At 33.9% G+C, this 23,977-nt stretch overlaps 1 protein-coding gene and 1 long non-coding RNA gene across 3 annotated transcripts; both read left to right on the forward strand.

The window, feature by feature from the left end:
- The first annotated feature begins 4,056 nt into the window (after positions 1-4,056).
- LOC141632797 (ABC transporter E family member 2-like) lies at positions 4,057-11,555 on the forward strand. 2 transcript variants are annotated; one of them, XM_074445308.1, is made up of 13 exons: positions 4,057-4,264; positions 5,323-5,469; positions 5,812-5,897; positions 6,038-6,135; positions 6,211-6,328; positions 6,406-6,495; positions 6,925-7,229; positions 8,044-8,239; positions 8,317-8,502; positions 8,611-8,880; positions 9,772-10,017; positions 10,124-10,257; positions 11,202-11,555. In XM_074445308.1, the coding sequence occupies exons 2-12, from the start codon at positions 5,367-5,369 to the stop codon at positions 10,241-10,243; spliced, it is 1,818 nt and encodes a 605-aa protein (XP_074301409.1). In that variant the 5' UTR covers positions 4,057-4,264; positions 5,323-5,366; the 3' UTR covers positions 10,244-10,257; positions 11,202-11,555. The 2 variants fall into 2 exon arrangements, with proteins under 2 accessions (XP_074301409.1, XP_074301410.1); XM_074445309.1 differs by lacking the exon at positions 4,057-4,264 and adding an exon at positions 4,885-5,018.
- A 10,145-nt stretch (positions 11,556-21,700) lies between these two features.
- LOC141632798 (uncharacterized) lies at positions 21,701-23,479 on the forward strand. The gene is made up of 3 exons (XR_012537827.1): positions 21,701-21,966; positions 22,073-22,206; positions 23,151-23,479. It is a non-coding gene; the product is annotated as an uncharacterized LOC141632798 (long non-coding RNA).
- Positions 23,480-23,977: the final 498 nt, after the last annotated feature.

The following is a 23,977-nucleotide window of genomic DNA, read 5'->3' on the forward strand; positions in this document are numbered from 1 at the left end:
GTACAAACGAGGTTATTATTTTGTGCAACGTAATTTTGTTCTAATTTTTAATTTTTTCCTTGCTAATAATTCATTTGCCCATTATGATATAACATGCATAACTTCATACGGTTTGTTAGTCAATACTAATTAATGTAATTTGGTTGAAATTTCAGGTACAATAATAAGTCGAGTGTTTAAGAGGTTTGTTCTATCATGATGGAGTGATTACATCTTTTTTCTTTCTACAAAGTGTCTCGCTAGCTCGATCTATTTTTGACTAAATATATTTTGCTCATTGTATTTATAGTTGTATTCTTAAAAACTTAATGAGCATTCATGCTATCAAATGACTTTGTTTTGTTTTCCTTTTGTTAGGTTTGTCTTACAGTACTCTTACGGAGGGGATCAAATTTTATGGGGCAAAACATGTGATGCTAAGACAACGTGTTTGTGGAAGTTGAGCCAAGCACGTCCATTTATTAACTTTGTCTCACCATTAAAATTATATGTACGTAATTTTTATCCGTCTATTGAAAATAGTTCTCAGTATGTAATGTAATATTAGTAATTATTTTACCATAATTAGGTATTGTGATTTTATGATTTCGCGTTTATATTTCGATTTTATTTGTTGATGAGGATTTTTCCAAGAACAAAACATGTGATAGTATATATAAGAGCATGTAGAGTCGTAGAGACATGGTCGTGGAGGTATATAATTATATACTTAATTTTTTTCCACTATAAATGATAAATTAAGATATTTCAAGTATTAATACATGGCGAACGTTGTTAATTAAATTTTATCCCCAATTATTCATTTACCTTTAATAATAACCTTATATACTCAACGACACAAGCAATTTGTAATTTGTATACAATAGTTAGGTCATATATAAACATCTCATATTAGTAATATAATAAATTTTTGATACGGGTCATTGGAAGAAGTTGAATATGACCCACACATTCCCACATTCAACTGAACATTAGCTAAACTATTGTTTCAAAAAAAAAACTTCATCATATCGTGGTCGGAGCAGCCCAAAAACGGTAAGAAATTCAAAAAATTGAGTCGAAAGTTCCACTACAATACGAAAGTATAGTCGAAAGTTCAGTCCATGTTAGAATCAAACGAAAACTGGAGATTGTTTGGATCCATGTCGGGCGAAAGTTCAGTCCATCGGAATGAACTAATGAAGATAGAAATGAAAATTGAAGAAAGTGTACGATAAATCCAATTAGTTTACCTCATTTCTCGCCTGTGAAAATTGAGCCTAAACGAGCTTCTGATCCGAGCACTGCTAAGCTCGAAATCGGCCTGGAATTGGCTCGATATCAATTTTTACCGATTTCGATCTGAGCTTTGGCCGAGTTAATTTCGATGACTCTACGAGCGGGAAACAGCCTTATAGAGCTACATAAGACTAATTGGATAGCGAAAGAAAAAAAATACAATGATATTTTTATCGTGTATAAGATAATATAATTTAGTTATGTTATACTCGATATTATAAATGCGTCATCGTATTCGTATGAATTTAGATATGTTTATATTTAATAAAAAAAAGCTACCAAATAGTATTTACAAGAATTGTGCTTAAATAGCAGATTTTAACAATTTGTAATTATTATTATATTAAACATGGGAGAATACTACAAATAGGCCCGTGCATCGCACGGGCATTAAATCTAGTATATACTTAAAAGAGGAACTTTTGAAGCGATTTGATTGGCTATTGCTTTGGAGCGATTTCATTGGCTATTACTTTTGAAAAAAGATAAATATATTAGCACTTAATTGTAATTAAACTATTGGAAAGTTATCTACTTAAATCGGTAAAAAAATATATAATTCAACTCTAGATGTATTAATGAATATAGGACTCATCACTCCTCACTCCTCATATTCCTATATAAGCCTCATTATACCTCCTCTACCATGACATATATTCCTATATAAGCCTCATTATACCTCCTATACCATGAGCGTTTATATTTCTCACTCCATGTTTTTCATGTTCATATAATGTTTACGCTAATTTAAAAACTCTGTATATCATATACGTTATTTTGTATGTATGCAATATATAGATGTAGCTCTTGATTGCTAAGTACTCATTGTTCTGTTTTAATTTACATCTCACTAATTCTTCATGTTTCCATTGATCTTTGGGGCCATAAAACCATGAGTGGTACTCTGTATGTCCTAAAGGGGGTTAAGACCATTATACTTCACCGGAATATATGATGTACCCATTTTTTCTATGTTTTTTATATGGATATTCATACAAGATTAAACATAAACGTTAATACATACACTAATAAAATAAGGGCTCTTGACTAACTTAATCTTTCTTCAAGATGAGCAATTACCTGTTATGAGCAATAGCAAAAATGAAGTGGAGATTTTTATATCCAAATCAGCATGTGTAGTTTCGAGAGTCCGATCCTACGAATACCATATGAAACCAAATTGCATGGAAATTACCAACTTTTGCTTGAAGAGTTTGCATGGTACTAAGAAACTACTACTATTATTTAGTTTTAAAATATAATAGGGTAAAATCCAAATATAATAAACCGTTTTTTCTCCATTGCCTTTCTTTTTTTTCTTGCTTGCAATAATGTCGAATGTCTATTTTGCTAGATTTATCCCGAGAACATGGTATTACACTACGACTATCATTTGTGTTAGACCTGTCAAACGGGTCAGGTCATACGGATTGGATTAGAATACGGGTTGGGTTAAATACGGTTCGGGTGAAATACAGGTCTCGGGCCAGGTTAAGATTAAAATACGGGTGAGAAAATAGTTTATGACGTCTTTTATTTTATCATTTTTCAACCGAAAAAACGTACTTTTTAAATTAAATTATTTTTAATATTATTATATTTATTATTTTAATAATTATTTTATTATTTTAATGATATGAAAGTTATATATAATTGATTTTAAAATTAATTTTTTAATTAAAAATATTAAAGTAATAATTTTTATATTTATTATTTCAAATACGGAGTATAATATAAAAATATTAATATTCTAATAATATTCTTAATTTATCTTTGACCCGACGGGTCGGGTTGGATTTCGACCCAAAAATAGTGGTTCATTTCGGGTCATGGGTTAAGATTTACGGATTTTTTACCCTAAAAATGGGTCAGGCGGGTTAGGTTTGTGGATCGGTCAGATTTTGACTAAGTCTAATTTGTAAAGATGTACTATGTGAGTAGGTTTGTGAAGTTTTAACGAAAGAAAAGTATAGATGTCAGATCAGGTCATAAACGGTACAATAGGTCTTGGTATAGACGGGTGAGGCGAACAGACGGGTAAAGACCTCTAATAAAATGGATATGAGGATAAGGTAGGGCACCCCCCATGTGCTTCCTACTCTATGGCAAATGGGTATTTTATGAGGGAAAATGGTATCCGTCTATACGTATAGACGAATAGTGTCCATCTATAATGAGAATTTGTGTAACCGGTAACCAAGAACTACATTAAAATTGACGAGACAAAATCCAATCATTAAGCATGAGCTTTGAAAATACACACCTTGGTTTGGTAAAAGTTAAAACACGATGTGATAATGATCTTCATAGGCGAGGTCAAAATTGTTTGGTAAGAGTCACAATGGACAAAGTCATCTCTCGAATAACGCTGGGTGAAATACAATTAAGCGAATCAATTCCGTTTTAGCTCAAGTTTATTAGGTCGGGTCACATATTCATGCTAAATGGTTTTGTTTTAAATGTACAATGAATCAATTGTTGTCTTTAATATTTATATAAAGTGACCAAAATACTGGTAAATAGTCGGTATAAAATAACTTTATAACTAACAAACTCATGATACAAATTCAGAATCCATTGTTAGGATATAACCCGGGCAGCGCCCGGGCTTGAACACTAGTTTTTATATAATCAGTTACCTTATCAGCTTCTAATTTTCAGCTATCTTATCAGTTACCTTTTCAGATTTTAATTAGCTTTTCAGTTTTCAGCTATCTTTTCAGGTAGTTTTGCCAAACAGAGCCTTAAACCTCCGAAATCCGAAATGGTGCAATACTAGGGAGGATCATTTCTCAGAGTTTACCGATAACAAAAACACCTAAATAAAAACTAAATAAAAGGCAGCTCTCTCTCTCTCAGATCTGAATTACCCATTAGTCCAACCATAGTTCTCTGTAATCCCCAAAATCAACCGCATTTTCCATACAACCCAGTTCATCCCCTTCAACTTTCTCAATTCCGCCGCTCAAATCGTGTTTCTACCAAGGTAATCTCATCTCTCCCACCCCCAATCTTCGTTTTCCTTTATATTCTCGTTGTTTAATTTTCAATTAAACTTGCTAAATCGTAAATTTTAATTTTAATTTTCAATTGAAGTTGGATTAATTATTTTCAATGTTAGCCTGTTAATTAAAGGTCGATTTACAAAGATAAAAATTATTCAAATTGGAATTTTAAATTGTGATATTATAATGTTATTTTTATGAAATTTTAATTTAGATAATTTGTAATGATATTGATCATATAAATAATGATTCGCGTGAAGTATCAATTCACAACTGCTTTTTACAAAATTTGCCATGACAAAATTCGCATGTGTGAACAAATGATTGGGACGGAAGGAGTTTTAGTTAAGTGTGTAAAGACTGCTATCGTGGTGTATACCATATGATTTGCCTAGATATAAGGACGAAGATAGTTTTGTATACCAGTTCCCATGAATTGATGACGAGAGAATGATGTTCTTTTCTGCTGACATAGTTTGATTAGGTGGGAGCAAAAGTTGGCTTGCAATCCTTTTGGCATGATATATTACTTTATGTGAGAAGTTGAATTTTATTACTAGTTTACTTCTCGAAGCTTTTTTTTTACGGCGTTTTATTCTGTGAAGAGGGTCACCAAATTCATGCATCCTGTCACTTAGAAGTTAAAAAAACATATGATGTGTTAGTTTTTATGATGTTAAATTAAATGCAAAGGTGTTGAAACTGAACTCTTCGTCCTTTTCTCCTGAGTGCTAGGTAATTTCTGTAGTGGAGGAATTCTGTTATCATTGTCTAAATCTAAATTTGCATTGAGACTCCATGATGTGCTGCTTTAATGCGTTGCTGGACCTAACATGGAATGATTTATGGTGTTGTGAAGGGTTGGAATTATTATCACTTTTGATATAATAGGTTTATGGGGTGCTTTATTTTCTAGACTACGAATAATGTCTCTTTCTTCCCCTTGCTCATCCATGGGGTGCCATTTCTCTTGTTTGTCGGTGGTTATTTTGCCAGCTCTGTTGTTCTCTATTGACTTTATTTCATCTCTTTCTCCCAGCTTTCGAGGTCAAGTGTTTGACATTCTTCTAAACAACAAGCAAGATGTCAGAACGTTTGACCCGTATAGCCATTGTAAGCTCAGATCGTTGCAAGCCAAAGAAGTGCCGTCAAGAGTGCAAGAAGAGCTGTCCTGTGGTTAAGACAGGTATAGTTTTGTTCCTGTGCAACCTGACATTGTTTTACGCTTGTACATGAGTGATCTATCTTTGTTGATTCTCGTTATTTAAGTTCCTTTGCGTTTGTATATTTGCACTACCCTTTTTCGGTTGATGGGTTAGCAAGTGAACATATGGTTTTCTATTCATTTACAATGATTTCAAAGCTGTGCATTTTATAAAAGCGCTGCTATCCATTTGTGTAGGTTTAAGTGGTACCTTGTTAGGTCACTAGCTATTTAATATCAATTTGTAGTATAATGGCGCTAGATCATGCGAGCTGTTACTGGTGAACTTTCTATGTATTTCTAAATTACGTCTCTGGTTTGCAGGGAAGCTATGTATAGAGGTCACTACATTAGCAAAAGTCGCCTTCATTTCAGAGGAACTGTGCATTGGTTGCGGTATTTGTGTCAAGGTCAACACTGTTTCCCATGCTCTGCTCTATTCCGTCTCTGATACATGCTTGAACTGATGTACATGTTCATGTCATGAAGTAATGTCATTGGTAAGTGTGTGTGAAATGACTGAGAGATATTACGTTATTTCTGGATGCAGAAATGCCCCTTTGAAGCAATTCAAATCATCAATTTGCCTAAAGATTTGGACAAGGATACAACACATCGCTATGGGCCCAACACATTCAAGTTACACAGGTTAGATGAGTTGATTTGTGATTTTTCATGCCAATTTTTTCTTCAGCTTTGACTTGTGAGATTATTGTACCGCAGGTTACCCGTTCCGAGGCCGGGGCAAGTTCTTGGTTTAGTTGGAACTAATGGTATTGGAAAATCAACTGCTCTTAAAGTGTTAGCTGGAAAGCTGAAGCCTAATTTGGGGCGTTTCAATGTAATTTTTTGTTCTGCGGATTTTGTTTTTCAGTTATTGCTGTCCTTCTATTCTTTAGGCTGATGTGTTTTTTGCAGAACCCCCCTGACTGGCAAGAGATTTTAACGTACTTTCGTGGGTCTGAGCTGCAAAACTATTTCACGCGCATATTGGAAGATAATTTGAAGGTGCTGTCTCTCTTTAAGTGTTTTTGCCTGCTTATTCAGTGTTCCACCCCTATTACTTTTCCCCTATTAGTTTTTTTAGTGTTGTACGTTTTAACAGTGTTGTTCTTTAAGAACTCGTGTTACTCAGTTGGGCAGTCGTAGTTTTTCTTCTTGTTTTGTGTGGCGTCTAATAGGCCAAAAACTCACTATTTATTGGCTTTAGGATTATTATGGACTGAATCAAAATTACTTAAACTCCGTATGCTTCTTGTATCATGAAGTAGCAAGATGTCTGCATTTTACAACAGTCTTCATTATGGGTCATACAGAAACAATTTCTCGTTGTATAACATAGGGGTAACGCTGCATACATCTTACTTCGCACGTCTCTACCATTTGTTGGTGGTGTTGTTTCATGTTGCCTCTTTACTGATGTATGTTTGTTAATAGGCAATTATCAAGCCCCAGTATGTGGATAACATTCCAAAGGCTGTCCAGGGCAATGTGGGACAGGTGTTAGATCAGAAAGATGAGAGAGATATGAAGACTGAAATGTTGACTGATCTTCAGCTTAACAAAGTTTTGGATCGTAACGTTGGGGATCTTTCTGGTGGGGAACTGCAGAGGTTTGCTATTGCTGTGGTGGCTATGCAGAATGCTGAGATATATATGTTTGATGAGCCTTCAAGTTACCTTGATGTTAAGCAAAGGCTCAAAGCTGCACAAGTTGTCAGATCATTGCTTAGGCCTAACAGGTATCCACTCCTATCTATTGCCCCATCCTAGATTCCCACTATATTGTCTCTCCTTGACTTTTGGGGTAAAACTATTTTTTCTTTGACCAGTATTTTTTATTTATATATAAAAGAGTTACGGCCTCAGATGCATAATTCAACCTAGCCAATAACTTTTTAAAGATAATCAATTTAATTGATAATAATCAATTTAATTGATAATAACACCGTCGAACGACCACTGACAACCACCTGTCGTTCTCTCTTCTCTTCGCCGACGGCGCACTCCCATGTAGCCGGCGATATCCCAGTGAACCAACACCTTCATGCCATACCAATTAAACCCTAATAAATTTAATTGAAAAAAGGATGCAAAATTATAACAAATAATCAATTTAATTGATAATAACAATTGATTAATGAATTAAATAACTGCTCTATAATCGTATTACCATTCGTAATTGAAGAATTTTGTGCATTTTTGATGGAGGTAAGAGAGTTGGCAATAGAGAGAAGGTAGAGAGAATTAGGTTTTTCATGTTTTTGGTAAGGGTAAACAAATGAAAATTTTTGTACAAAAAGTACTACAATGAGTAAAATATGTACTGCGAAAATAAATTACGTAATAATAATAATATGACAAAAGAGGCTTTAGGTTTATATCTCTAAATTGATCTGTAGAAATTAATATTCAAAGTCAAACGGGGATAACATTTAGGTAGTATGGGGAATACCTTTATGCTCCTCACATATCGTCTATAGTTTATACTCTATTGGGATTTTAGAATATTATTAATATTAACGTTTGTTTCCCTTGTTTATTTCTGTATTTCAGCTACGTCATTGTTGTTGAGCACGATCTTAGTGTTCTGGACTATCTTTCGGATTTCATTTGCTGTTTGTACGGTAAACCGGGTGCTTATGGAGTTGTGACCCTGCCCTTCTCTGTAAGAGAAGGTATCAATATATTTTTGTCAGGATTTGTGCCAACTGAAAATCTGCGTTTCCGTGACGAGTCCCTTACATTCAAGGTATTTTCCTGTGGACATACTCACCTAGTAGCCATGTTTTTTGTGTGTGTGGGACAATATTCATATTAGATTATCAGGTTGCAGAGACTCCCCAAGATAATGCTGAGGAGATTGAGACGTATGCTCGGTACAAATACCCTGCTATGACAAAAACTCAGGGTGGATTTAGGCTACGTGTCAGTGAAGGTGAATTTACTGATTCCCAGATTGTTGTGATGTTGGGAGAAAATGGCACGGGAAAGACAACTTTTATTCGGATGCTGGTACTTTCCTTTTTGAACTTATTGAGTGATGATGATGGTTGAGTTGATATATGATTGAAGTTTGCTAACAGTTGAAAAGTGAATTAACATTTAAACCAACTTTTACAGGCTGGTTTGCTTAAGCCCGACGACGTGGGAGATTCCGATGTGGAAGTGCCTGAATTTAATGTTTCATACAAGCCGCAAAAGATCAGTCCGAAATTCCAACACTCCGTTAGACACCTACTGCATCAAAAGATTAGGGACTCGTATATGCATCCTCAGTTTGTGTCAGATGTTATGAAGCCTTTGCAGATTGAGCAATTAATGGACCAAGAGGTCGTTAATCTATCTGGTGGAGAATTGCAGAGAGTTGCGTTAGCTTTGTGTTTGGGAAAGGTAATCCTTTATAACTTGCCGACTAATTTCATGGTAGTCAGTTTTTCTTGAACATGATGCCAACCTTTACACTCCTGTCCTTCTCGCTGCTACCTCCTTTCCTTTTCCTTCCTTCTTTCCTTTTCCCGTTGATTATGAGCAGTCAATGTATGGCAGAAGTCTCTCTGTTCACATGGTTGAGACTTAGTTTAAAAGGGGGGCAAGGTTTGTTGAGGCACTATTCAAAATTCCTGAGAGCGCCTTATCTACACTGTGTAGAAGGCCCAACTAGCAAGACACACTAGTATGCAAGTTCTATAATTTTTTTCATTTAAACTCATGTATTGTGCCTTTCCGTTGCCCTATGATGTCATTTTCCATATCTTTACATGTTTTTGTGTCGGCATAAGATATTTTGAAAACACAATTTTTTTGGAAAAATTGTGTGCCTTGTGTGCATGAGAGACGTGCCTTTGCTTTGTGCACTACCTTCACCAGCCTCTGTTGCCTCAATGTGCCTTTTTTTAAATAACTCTGTAAGAGATATTCGAGTTTTAGAGTGCAGTATCTTTCATGTTTCTGTATTCTATTGAATCAGTTGCGGAAAGGTGCCTTGTCGAGCATTTATGTTACTCTCTCAGATTCAGCTGCAAGCGATGTCGGGTTTTAGACAATTAATTTGTGAAGAAGATTCGTGTTTTTTCGTATCCATGAAATGTTGTATTGTCTCAAAATGTCGTTAATTCAGACATGCGACACACTACCAAAGCGACACACTACTAAAGTGAAGTGTCATAGTAAACGTAAAGCAGCAGTGAACACCCCTGGTTATGTATTCTGCTTTACGTGTGGCTAGTATATGTTTACTATGAAATCTTGCATTAACATATACTGCCTTCTATGCTAATGCAGCCTGCAGATATTTATCTGATAGATGAACCTAGTGCATATCTTGATTCCGAGCAGCGTATTGTAGCTTCAAAGGTTATAAAGAGGTTTATACTCCATGCTAAGAAGACTGCCTTTATCGTTGAGCACGACTTTATTATGGCTACATATCTGGCGGACAGAGTCATTGTTTATGAGGGGTCACCTTCTGTGGACTGTACTGCAAACTCCCCCCAGTCTTTGTTAACTGGAATGAATCTTTTCCTATCTGTAAGTTGCACTGTGCTATCTTTTTATTTTTATTTTTATTTTTTTTACGGTCAAAAGGGCGAAAAGAAAAATACTACTTATCACCTTTTCTTTGGTTGAATCGCAGCATCTGGATATCACATTTAGAAGGGACCCGACCAACTACCGCCCAAGGATCAACAAATTGGAATCCACAAAGGATAGAGAGCAGAAATCAGCTGGAACTTACTATTACCTGGATGATTGAAGCTGTTGAAAGAGGTTTGTCTCTTTACAATAAGCAACCTTGCGCGTTTTTTTTAGTTCTGAATCAGGAAATGCAAATTATCTTATTAGCTTACGTGTTGATATTACCGTTATGCTCCCCACATTTGCTCAAGAAGCTGTTGTGTAGGGCTGTTCTGTAGTTGAGGGGTTGGTTGCACTTAAGCCTGAAAATGTACTACCTTCGTTTTTTGCATGCTGTTCTCACAGGTCCTCCATTTATTTGTGATTTTATAAGACTACACATTATGTAAAATATATACTTAGTTTTATATCGTGAAATACTTTCACAAAAGTAAGTTTTATTTTTATTTTCTTCACGTTGATTCTTTTGAGGGATCTGTTTGTTACTGTTTAGGTAATCCTTAGTTCTTCTGGAGTTCTGGACCTAACAACAATAATATGTAACTTTGTTGAGAAGCTTTGTCTGCTGTTTTGACTTTTCCTATGCCCCTTTCAAAAACATCGAATGATTGTGTGAATCAACGAATCCAAATAATCTCATTAACTTAAGGGGCTGGATGTTTCATATAACGATCCATACAATGGTCTCAAATGAGAATCTGTAATGTTTGTGATACTCGTGTTTTTTTATCATGTCATTGCCGTTTTTTAGGGTAGCCTTTGATTTCTTGGATTTTGTAAAATGTAACATAAGAATAATTCTGAAACATATGCCATTATATCATAACGAGACACACTTATAAATAAGGGTATATGTTTTCATAATATTTTCACACATGTTATATGAGATCTTAGAAGAGATATCTCGAAATGTGAGAATGGTTTGTACAAAAAGTCTAGAATTTAGCATTGCCCACGTATTTGCATCATATATTGCCTGTTTTATATTCATATATTTGAAACTAATTTAAGACTGAGATATATTTTGTGGTCATCCATAGTATGAATTTCTAATTTATGGTGTTCTTGCATTGTAGTTCTTATAATGCATGAAGCGCAGCTGAGTGTCTTCCTACATTCTCCCGGTGAATATTTGGCCATCATGGTAGGAGACTTCTCCATGATGTATTGTTGTGGTTGATCTATTGAAAACCTGGGAATGGCTGCTGTTACCATTACCAATGTAACATTTACGGCAGGATTAAGGCAACTGAGCAATAAGTTATATGTACCGATGTATGGTAGGATCAAGGCAACTGACCTGTGAGTGTATTTTACCATTGCCAATTTCGGGTTTTGTGGATTTGAATATTACTATTTTGTTCTGGAAACAATAATGTTGGGAGTAATATTTTGGTTTCACTAATCACTTTTTAGTTTTTGATTGAAAATTGACTTTCTGATTTGCTAGCATAGGTAAGGTTTGTTAACCTACAAAAATCTGAATGATAGAACAGCAGTAAGTTTAGAGTTTTTAACCTTTTTTGCACTTGTTTGCTCGCTTTCCTTTTTGTTTTTGGCTCAGTTTATAAGATCCCGGGGAAAAATGGTGGGTTACTGCCTACTGGTAGGGATGTCAATGGATCGGGTTCGGGTCGGGTGAAGCCTCATCCGTCATCTATCCGTCCTTTTAAAATCTCATCCAACCCGTCCGTCATCCATGAAACATATCATCCATCAGGATGAAACGGGTGGATCGGGTGATAAACGGCTGTTGTGTATTTATATGTTTGAAGTTAAAAAAAAATGATGATTTTTTATTCTCTACAAAAATAAAGTTAGATTATTATTTTAGTTTAACTTTCTAGTGGGTAGGTTCACAAAATATCTACATTGAGTATAAAAATATGAATGTTTTATATCTTAATAATGTGTTATATGTAAAAAAAACATTAAATAAAAAGTAATAAAATCGGGTGATGGATGGATGACGGGTGAAATTTCTTCGTCCAACCTACCCGTCATCCATCCATCATCCATTTAAGTCGGGTTTTCATCCATCTTTTATGATCGGGTGGATCGAATTTCGATCGGATGCGGGTGAAATTGTCATCCCTACCTACTGATATCCTTTTTAATCAAGTTATCTTCTACCTTTATTTTTTTGGATTAATTGTTGAGAATAGTCTAAATTATGAGGATGCTGCTCAAAATATTCTAACCCATGTTTTAACTACCAATAAACTCAACAATTACCCACATTCGCTTTAAATACAATAGACTGACGGGTGACCCGATAAATAGGTCACGTTTATTTGTAAACCTCTTTTAACCTATCCTTTCCTCTCTTTTCTCTGTCCCCTTGTTACTTCCCCTCTCCCAATCCCTCTTCCAAGTCAGAACCATCCACACCATCTTAGCCATCAACAACCTCCCACCAACCACCTCACCAAACCACACCGTTTCGGCCAATTCAACCGTCAAAATCCTATTTCCCTGCCGCTGTGTTAACGGCACCAATTTGTCCAAGAAAGTTCCCCAGTATAAGATTGTTAAGGATGACTGATTTTCACATATTGCGATGCAAGTCTACTCGGATTTAGTTACTTATCAACAAATACAAGCAGCTAATTGGATCTTATTATCCTTGGGAATAAGTTGTGGATCCTGCTTCCTTGTAGCTGTGATGACGTGGATGGGGAGAAGGTTGTCCACTATGGACACTTGGTGGCCGCTGGGAGTAATGTTGAGCAGATTGTGGTGGACTTTGGTACGACGACGTCTACGTTGATGAGTGTTAATAAAATTAAGGTTTCTAAAGATCTTATTGTTGGTCGAGTGCTTGATGTCCCGATCTTATTGTTGGTCGAGTGCTTGATGTCCCTCTCTGAGGTTTGTTTTCTACTTCCTAGCAGCATGAATTGACGAAGATGATGATAGGATTAAGGATCCTATTTTAAGCAACGCTACTCATATTTTTCGAACCACAATTTGATGAAGATGATGAGGGCACTATATTTGAGGAACAATTTAGAGGGGAAGTAACAAGGCGAGAGAGAAAGTACTCTTGATGGAGGAGAGAGAGAGAGGAGATTTGAAAAAAAAAGTTGCGCTGAATTACAAAGGGAGAAGGAAGATGGGGGAGTATGTTAAAGGGGATAGCAGTGGACCCTGCCTAAAATAACCTGCTACAGCCTACAACAGGTTAAAAAGATACCCATTCTATTTAAAGGAAAAGTGGGTAATTGTTGGTTTTATTGATAGTTAAAACATAGTTAATAGTATTTTCGAATCCATTTTTGAAATAATGCTCAAAAATAAAATATTTGTCGTTTTGGGTCGGTTTTGAAAATATTTGTCAAAATGGTGTCCACGTAGGCTCGGGATTTCTGGACCTAAAACACGCCACTATCAATGGCGTGTTTACAATGAGTAGGGAAAGACACTTAATTAAAATGGACTAAAACAAACACGCCATTGGGAATGGCGGGTTTCGGAGCGGGAAACACGCCACTCCCTATGGCGTGTCTATGTATTTGCCAAAATAGAGGAGAAGAAACACGCCACTATGAGTGGCGGCTCTTGTGAACGAAACACGCCGTTCACAATGGCGTATGAATGAAACACTGCATTGCTGCTCCATTTGCTGAAGAAACACGCCAATCCCACTCGTTACTCTTGCTTTTCAAACTGTTAACCTTTTCCGAATCAATCAAACAACAAGAGCGTTGTATTCAAGCTTGCCAATCGCTTCAAGCATAACTGTCTCGGGGCTGATAATCTCACCTCCCAATTAGTACTATGCGATGCAATACTTAATTAAGCTTGTTTGCCCTCCTGCACCATCGTGCTCATACAAATCGCTCGAGTCCACCCCCGACTCTGCTCCACCATCACAACCATTGATTCCTCCTCCCAGCAGCTCCGCGCGCCGGTCACTATGGCCACCACTTCATCCCCTTCACCTTTTCAAGTTGTTTGATGAGAGAATCAAGAATTTTATTAATAGTGCGCTCGTTTTGCGGAAGCCTTAATCGTCATTCCATCGCATATAATCAACCAAAACAAACAAATAATCAGTTAATTAAACTTAAACACCGAAATTGGTGGACTTTGGCATATCTTAGCTTAGTGACCAGACCTTGTGCTGAAATTGGTCCCATCATCAATGAATCCAAGAAATAAGAAGAACTGGGTAATGATAGAGCATTATAAGAGATGATAAAGAAATAAATGATAGAATTAGAGGAGATGAATTTGTAGCTTAGAATAGAATTCTAGAAGAAATGACATTAATTAGAGGAAAATCAGGAAATGGAAGAAAGAATTCAATGATAGTACACTCGGTATATTCATGTGGAAGGAAGAGGAGGTGGACTTGTTAATTATGCGGTTGAAACTGTCAAAACAAGAGACACACCAGTCAGTTTGGCGTGTTTAGTACAGGAGAAACGCCACATCCAATGGCGTGTTTCCGCCTCCTATATTCTTAGACCGCATGATTTTCTTCGACACTGTAAACACGCCATTTCTAATGGCGTGTTTAGTCCGTGTTTCAAAACCCGAGCCTACGTAGACACCATTTTGATAAATAGTTTCAAAACCGACCCGAAACAATAAATACTTTATTTTTGAGCATTATTTTAAAAAATCGTTCAAAGTATTTTGAGCGACACCATTATAGTTGATTATTCCCATTAATTAATTCTATATTTTTTCTCCTTCCCATTTGACCTTTTGTTCAAATCAATACATCTATCTATCTATATTATTAAAGGAAATTAGTTGGTGTTTTTATAGCAATGGAATTTCATGGCTGCAATATGTCTATCTATTAAATAACAATAATAAATAGTAAGAGGAGTTTTAAAAGACTTCAAAAATGTATTTAATGTTACATACAAAAGAGATTATACCTACCTAAAAATCGTGAAACCCCTTTACTCTCTTAGCTTTTTGATTGTTTCTTACATTGTTTATATATATCATATTGTAGATGTGTAAATTGTTATGCTAATCATTATATTATTAAAGTGTTTCTTAGTCAATTATATGGCCTTTCAAATATACTAATAGTACACTTTTGTTGAAATTTCAGGTACAATATTAAGATAAGTGTATGTATCCCATGGTTTTATAATTCACGGGTGGAACAAATCTTCACACAATTCGATTGGAAATGGAAAGCTTCAATATCCGTATTTCTTTTAAGATTTTTTTAACGTATAAGATCTACTCGCCAATTGTATACTCAAGTCAAATTAATTTTTTCGACTATTGATCAGAGATTTTGATGTTTTTTGTAAAAAACTTGTCTCAATGTTACAAATACTCTGAAAATATCTATGTTATTTGATAAAAAAAAATTATCCATATTTTCGGAGAATAGTTTTTTTCGGTTGATAAAGTTATCTGGCAACCCAACGAGTCAACGACTTCAGAAACCAATATAATACGGAGTATTGAATCCGTGTTCTAATTATATTACAAACTAGATTTTATGCCCGTGCGTTGCACGGTATTTACAAATGTCCTATTAGAATATGGTGTTATTTTTTTGTGTCAAATTAATCTGTTTTATGTGAAGTTGTTTAAGTAACACCAAAACTGAATCACAAATTCTTATTTAAGAAGGGTATATCCATGTTAAGCTTAAAATGGGTCAAGTAGTATGAATAAGATAAAAACATAACGTATAGAGAAAAACAACATATTTGTCTTATATACACAAGTTGGATAATGATACTTAACCTATTTTAATATTAAGACTTATAACTTGTCTTTCAATAAGTTTATTAAGATATCGTCTCTAAGGAGATTTACTCTTAAAAGTTTTAATTTGATATTAATTAAAAGTAATATAAATAATTAAAATATGTCTAAATTTAGGTAAAATAAATCATACGAAATATAGTGATTATAGGTTAATTGACCTCTTTGAAATTCTAAATACATACCTTGCTTCCTACGATTATATGGTGATTGTAGGTCAATTAACAAACATTATGCCACTTCTTTCATCTTCCATTCGTGTCCAAGTCAAGTTCAATTACTTGTAGAATCCTACCACTTCAAATCCAATCCAATTAGATATACTTATCTTTACTTTTTTTTACTTCCAATTCGAATTCAATTATCCTTATTTCCATAAATCGTAGATTTAAGAAAAAAATACAATATTTTACATCATAAAATGTAGGTGGAGACATTTTCTCGTTAACATTTATTTTGGTTCAATAACATGGAATAAAATAGATTCTAATATGATATCATAGATGTGAGACTTTTCTCGTTTCGTTTATTTCGTGGTTGTTTTATTACCTATAATACTCTTTTTACTTTAAATCGTAAATTTTAATTAGTTTACAATAAGGTGACTTAATATTGCCTTAATAATTTTAAGTATCCTATACTTAAACTCACAAATTTGTTTATTCAAACATTGTTATGTGAAGTTGTGGGAGCTTACAAAACCAACTTTTAATACAGGACCTCCGAATAAGAAGAATGTATAATCCTTCCGAACTAAAATCACAAAGTTCTGATGAGCATGCTACACTAACATGAAGTCTTAGATTTTGAACAAATACACCTTCATGAGTCTTTATGCCTTGATTCTTAGAATAATATTATTTCAAGATACAATCAAAATCTTTTTAACTATTTTGCTCACGTATCAATGTTTTCTTGTAAAGAATAGAGTATATGCACTCACGAGTAACGACATTGAATCACATCACTCGTCTTTGATGTATTTCTCTTATCCACGGTCTACAAATTAGAAACAAATGTTATGATATAGAATATATAAGAGGAACGACAACATTAACAAAAGTACAAACATGAATTAACCACAACATCCAGGGTGAAGTAAAGCAAAAGAAAAAAGGTAAAGGAAAACAAAGTTAATAACCAAAGGTAAGACATTACAATTACAATAATTGTGATAAAGAATAAATACCTCCACAAACGTAACTAACACTATCAATTTCAGGAGGCTGAGAATCCATCAAGTAATCTATTATGTTACAAATCGACATACCCTTACTGATTTGAAGTTTAGTATTGGTTATATATTAACAATTTGATACCCGAAACGTAGATTCAACGGGAATTTAACAGATATAACGTTGATGCGCCTCTAATGATGATGCAACCACTAAAAAATTACTTTGCTCCTAATATCTATCAAAGATGAAAAATTAAAGAGATTAACAAATAGAACAAAAGATATATTGTTATGCGAAACAATAACTTACATATCTAAGATGATAAAATTAAATCAAGTATGTATGTATTTCCATGAAAAACTCAATATTAAGCAGCCTGCATAACAATTTGAAGATAATAGCCTATTATATGTCTAGGTGGTGTGGTATATATAGCAGCTTTGTAATTATGGAGTAACTTGTTTTAGTTCAAAACAAATTCTGGCATAGAGATACAATTATACTTGGAAATTTATATAATATAACTTCTGCATTATCTTTTATTTTTATAGTCAAATTTAATACAAATATATATTATTATTAATTTTAGGTGTTTGAATAAACTTGGAGACTATCACGTGCTTGGAAAAAAAGCCTCTTTTATATATATAAATTGATGATTGTGTAATACGGTCTTACTTAAATTTATTGTAAAACAAGTTCTTTTAATAAATATCTTTATTACTCGTTACGATTAGATTCGTTTCTCTGAGTCAAACCCGCCTTACACAATTTTATTTGGAGTTTACTATTTAAAATCATTGGAGGGGCAAATAGTTTGTATAAACGCGGTTGATTTTTGCTTTATTATCTTTGTTTTGAGTGTTAATATGTACAAATAAACTAACTCGTGCTATCATGACTTATATCAAAAACGAAATTGGAAAAAGTAGTTTGTATGGGACTATTCAGATATTTTTGACATTATTCTTGATTGGAACTCTATAATGTTCATGACCTCTTTGTTTCGCTTTAATAGTACGACTTTGCATTACATTATCAGTCGTTCTCTCTTAAATAAATAAAACAGGTTAAGTAATAATACACCACTTGTGTAGATGAGACAAATATATTATTTTTCCCTATGCATTATACCTTTGTCTTATTCATCTCGAATGGGTATATTTGACCCGTCTTAAGACGGATTGTGCCGTCTTAAACAAGAATTTATGTTACATTATTTGAAGATGACTAAAGTGATCCTGGCTGGTATAAATACAAGGATTTGGTAGGAGCTCTCTACAACCAACCTCATAGCGAGTATGATGAATAAGGATATCTATTGTTCACATAATTTATTTTTTCTAATGAAGTTCCAACTTTTAGGCCATCTCAGTTGATGAACACGATTCCGCAAACCTGTTTAAATCCTACTAGTCTTAAACCCGTGCAAATTGCACGGGCTTGTTGTTTAAAGTTGTGTATTAAATTATGTAAATAGAGAAAATTGCCCTTTAATTAAATTCATATTTAAAATTTTTTCACTGAATAGCATATTATTTGAAGTTATCAAGTTTGTACCTATTGGAGAGATCTAAAATATTGAAATAATAAAACTACATCTTATATAATCATATATCAAAACATAACAAAAGGTAGACAAAATTGAAGGAAAAATAAAACAATAAGTTGTTACTATAACTTTTAAAAATTTCTTTATACACTACGTTATTTCTTTTATTGGACATGTGTTTATCATTATCACAAATCAAAATCTTCAGTCTCTTTTTACTTGTGATCCTTGAAATAGCCATGTAAAGCTGGTCATGTTTAAACACCGACCTTGGAAGATAAAGTCCAACATGTGCTAGGGACGGTTATATGAATAGTTTTAACTATGTATTTCATATATAGTACATATGTTAAAGCAATAGTGTTATTGGTTTATAGTTAACGTAAAATACCGTTAAAACATCGTTGTAAAGTACTAAAATATATATTAAAACAATGTCCCAATTTAATATATTTATCAATGAGACGATCAATAATTCTTGTTTAATATGGATTATGATGTCTTAAAACTTAAAAATCTTTTAGCTTTATATGGGCAACTTATGTTGTGGTTTGATATGTATTTGACCCGTCTTAAACTTAGGATATGATTATTGGTAAGATTTACCAAAGTCTTAAGACTCTGTCATATCAACTTTCCACTAACTTTTATTTCTTTATTTTTCAGACTCCCCTAAAACTCCATACATTATCAGTCAGACTCACCTTAGACTCTACTTTTTCATTTCCCTTCTCTTTTTTACAAACCTAAAAAAAAGGACAAAAAGAAATGACACATTGTATCCACTCATTGGATAATTTTCTTTGAAATTGAGGTCAAGTTATTGGTAATCTTGAGTGAGTCTTGTCTTTAGACTTACCAAAGTCTTGTGATCTTGTCTCAAACTACGAATAATTTTACCCTTAAGACATATAATGCCCGTCTTAGATGATAATTTGTGTGAGTTGATTTCTTAGTATGGGTTGAATTACGTTGTAAGCAACATCGATGATTCATGATGACATGGGCCGAATTAATAACCTATATACTCAGCCCATAATAACCTTCATTAAAAAAACCCTTCCCTCCATTAAATACACTATCCAAACTCCAAACAAACCCTAACACACCCCTTGTTAATTGTTATAGTCACGGTAGTCAGTCACCCGCCTCACACTACACAAATTCTTGTTTGTGACGGCACATATCCGTCACTCTTGAGTGACGGATACCATTTTACCTCACAAAGTACCCACTTTTTCTCTCTCTGCAACACTATTCATGTGGCCCCCTTTCTCCACTAACCCATTTTGTTACCATTTTATCTCACAAAATATCCGCCACAAATGGTAACCCGTCACAAGGGAGACCAATTGCTCACACTATACCCTACCTTCTAACTCGACCTCTCTCTATTAAAATTCAGTCCACCACCTATTAATTTTTCATTTTCGGCACTCTCAAGCCTCATCCCTCACTAAAAACTCAGATTTCCCCTTAAATCTCACTTCCTCAAACTTTCATTAATCTGTCATTCATTCTCAAATAATGAGATTAAAAATTGCATGTCGTTTTAATGTTGAAATAAGTAATTTGCTTCGATTAATTTTATTTAATTAGATATCTAAGGCAATAATAGTTTTCTTATTCTTTTGCATGTATTATCAACGCAGTGTTCCTCATCTTTGTACATTTTTTTTTATGTATTTTAAAGATGTCAGCGATGTATATTCTGGTGTGAATTTTATTTCGATCGTCAACTTTTTCCGATTTTATTTGCATTTTAAAGAGGTTAATATTGTAGATCTATAATTTCTGCCGTGAATTACTTGTTTTATCAACTCGAGATAATGAGGTTCGTAATTTTTGTGCCATTTAATTGAGTATTTTTTATATTAATTATTTAAGAAAGTAATTTAGTACTAATAAATTAATGAATTAATGGTGTTTATAAAACTATATGTTCCTCAATATTTCGTTAATTGTGGTTCTGAGTTGGGTATTATTCCTAATTTGTTATAAAAATAATGAATTTTTTTGTTAGACATTTAATATCTATATTAATAAAGGAAGCTTTTTTTCGAGCGTTTACAGAGAGTCCCAACTTTTACAAAGTACCTAAAATAAATTTGACTTATAATAATATTAAAAATAAAGAGGATAATAGATTAACAGGAAGAATTTGTTCGTGACTAAATTAGTTTTATTTAGAAGTAGATCATGGCTCATGCACAACAACTTACACAAGACTAAGTATTTAACTAGAACACTGCGTCAGTGTATGTAATTTACCGGGCTTCCACTATAAATATTAGAAATTATATATATGATCTTCTCTAATCGATTTCTTTTACGTCCTTTTTTTTTCTGCTTGTAAAAAGCCCTAGCTAGGCTGTTTAGCTAATGTCTCATCCCCTCCCCATTCCCACTAATTTATTTGGTGTTTGAATATTACGTTTCCACTAATTTTTTTGGTGTTTGAATATTACGTTTTTCTAATACACTTTTTTGTGTTAATACACTTTTTTGTGTTACTCATGCAGGTATAATTGAATTGATATAACCGTAATATGATAGAAGATGTATATATTATGATGAAGTCAACAATGAATTGATGTATATACTTATTGTTCTTAAATTTGTTTGTTTCGTTATTTGATTATCGATCATGGTGGCAAGTAACTCAAATAATTAATAGTCTCTCATACAAGAGAACCTCATATAGTTTGATTTTAGGATGGGGAGGTGTATGGACTCTCTTTATTTTAATTGTTTTCTTGTATTACAAATTGTGTAACAGTCTTACCCAAATTTATTGTAAAACAAGTTTTTTTAATAAATATCTTTATTACTGGTTACGATTAGATTCGTTTTACAGTTAAACCCACCTTACACAATTCTATTTGGAGTATATTATTTTAAATCATCGGAGCCGCAAATGTTGTATTGTCTCAAAATGTCGTTAATTCAGACATGCGACACACTACCAAAGCGACACACTACTAAAGTGAAGTGTCATAGTAAACGTAAAGCAGCAGTGAACACCCCTGGTTATGTATTCTGCTTTACGTGTGGCTAGTATATGTTTACTATGAAATCTTGCATTAACATATACTGCCTTCTATGCTAATGCAGCCTGCAGATATTTATCTGATAGATGAACCTAGTGCATATCTTGATTCCGAGCAGCGTATTGTAGCTTCAAAGGTTATAAAGAGGTTTATACTCCATGCTAAGAAGACTGCCTTTATCGTTGAGCACGACTTTATTATGGCTACATATCTGGCGGACAGAGTCATTGTTTATGAGGGGTCACCTTCTGTGGACTGTACTGCAAACTCCCCCCAGTCTTTGTTAACTGGAATGAATCTTTTCCTATCTGTAAGTTGCACTGTGCTATCTTTTTATTTTTATTTTTATTTTTTTTACGGTCAAAAGGGCGAAAAGAAAAATACTACTTATCACCTTTTCTTTGGTTGAATCGCAGCATCTGGATATCACATTTAGAAGGGACCCGACCAACTACCGCCCAAGGATCAACAAATTGGAATCCACAAAGGATAGAGAGCAGAAATCAGCTGGAACTTACTATTACCTGGATGATTGAAGCTGTTGAAAGAGGTTTGTCTCTTTACAATAAGCAACCTTGCGCGTTTTTTTTAGTTCTGAATCAGGAAATGCAAATTATCTTATTAGCTTACGTGTTGATATTACCGTTATGCTCCCCACATTTGCTCAAGAAGCTGTTGTGTAGGGCTGTTCTGTAGTTGAGGGGTTGGTTGCACTTAAGCCTGAAAATGTACTACCTTCGTTTTTTGCATGCTGTTCTCACAGGTCCTCCATTTATTTGTGATTTTATAAGACTACACATTATGTAAAATATATACTTAGTTTTATATCGTGAAATACTTTCACAAAAGTAAGTTTTATTTTTATTTTCTTCACGTTGATTCTTTTGAGGGATCTGTTTGTTACTGTTTAGGTAATCCTTAGTTCTTCTGGAGTTCTGGACCTAACAACAATAATATGTAACTTTGTTGAGAAGCTTTGTCTGCTGTTTTGACTTTTCCTATGCCCCTTTCAAAAACATCGAATGATTGTGTGAATCAACGAATCCAAATAATCTCATTAACTTAAGGGGCTGGATGTTTCATATAACGATCCATACAATGGTCTCAAATGAGAATCTGTAATGTTTGTGATACTCGTGTTTTTTTATCATGTCATTGCCGTTTTTTAGGGTAGCCTTTGATTTCTTGGATTTTGTAAAATGTAACATAAGAATAATTCTGAAACATATGCCATTATATCATAACGAGACACACTTATAAATAAGGGTATATGTTTTCATAATATTTTCACACATGTTATATGAGATCTTAGAAGAGATATCTCGAAATGTGAGAATGGTTTGTACAAAAAGTCTAGAATTTAGCATTGCCCACGTATTTGCATCATATATTGCCTGTTTTATATTCATATATTTGAAACTAATTTAAGACTGAGATATATTTTGTGGTCATCCATAGTATGAATTTCTAATTTATGGTGTTCTTGCATTGTAGTTCTTATAATGCATGAAGCGCAGCTGAGTGTCTTCCTACATTCTCCCGGTGAATATTTGGCCATCATGGTAGGAGACTTCTCCATGATGTATTGTTGTGGTTGATCTATTGAAAACCTGGGAATGGCTGCTGTTACCATTACCAATGTAACATTTACGGCAGGATTAAGGCAACTGAGCAATAAGTTATATGTACCGATGTATGGTAGGATCAAGGCAACTGACCTGTGAGTGTATTTTACCATTGCCAATTTCGGGTTTTGTGGATTTGAATATTACTATTTTGTTCTGGAAACAATAATGTTGGGAGTAATATTTTGGTTTCACTAATCACTTTTTAGTTTTTGATTGAAAATTGACTTTCTGATTTGCTAGCATAGGTAAGGTTTGTTAACCTACAAAAATCTGAATGATAGAACAGCAGTAAGTTTAGAGTTTTTAACCTTTTTTGCACTTGTTTGCTCGCTTTCCTTTTTGTTTTTGGCTCAGTTTATAAGATCCCGGGGAAAAATGGTGGGTTACTGCCTACTGGTAGGGATGTCAATGGATCGGGTTCGGGTCGGGTGAAGCCTCATCCGTCATCTATCCGTCCTTTTAAAATCTCATCCAACCCGTCCGTCATCCATGAAACATATCATCCATCAGGATGAAACGGGTGGATCGGGTGATAAACGGCTGTTGTGTATTTATATGTTTGAAGTTAAAAAAAAATGATGATTTTTTATTCTCTACAAAAATAAAGTTAGATTATTATTTTAGTTTAACTTTCTAGTGGGTAGGTTCACAAAATATCTACATTGAGTATAAAAATATGAATGTTTTATATCT

This window comes from Silene latifolia, chromosome Y, assembly GCF_048544455.1.
Source record: "Silene latifolia isolate original U9 population chromosome Y, ASM4854445v1, whole genome shotgun sequence".
Lineage (NCBI taxonomy): Eukaryota > Viridiplantae > Streptophyta > Magnoliopsida > Caryophyllales > Caryophyllaceae > Silene > Silene latifolia.

What these genes read in the sequence shown, in the direction of transcription:
- LOC141632797 (XM_074445308.1), top strand. Translation starts at nt 5,367, where the DNA reads ATGTCAGAACGTTTGACCCGTATAGCCATTGTAAGCTCAGATCGTTGC. An exon ending in GTTGCGGTATTTGTGTCAAG is followed by an intron (nt 5,898 to 6,037) that starts GTCAACACTGTT and finishes TTCTGGATGCAG; the next exon opens with AAATGCCCCTTTGAAGCAAT. An exon ending in TAGCTTTGTGTTTGGGAAAG is followed by an intron (nt 8,881 to 9,771) that starts GTAATCCTTTAT and finishes ATGCTAATGCAG; the next exon opens with CCTGCAGATATTTATCTGAT.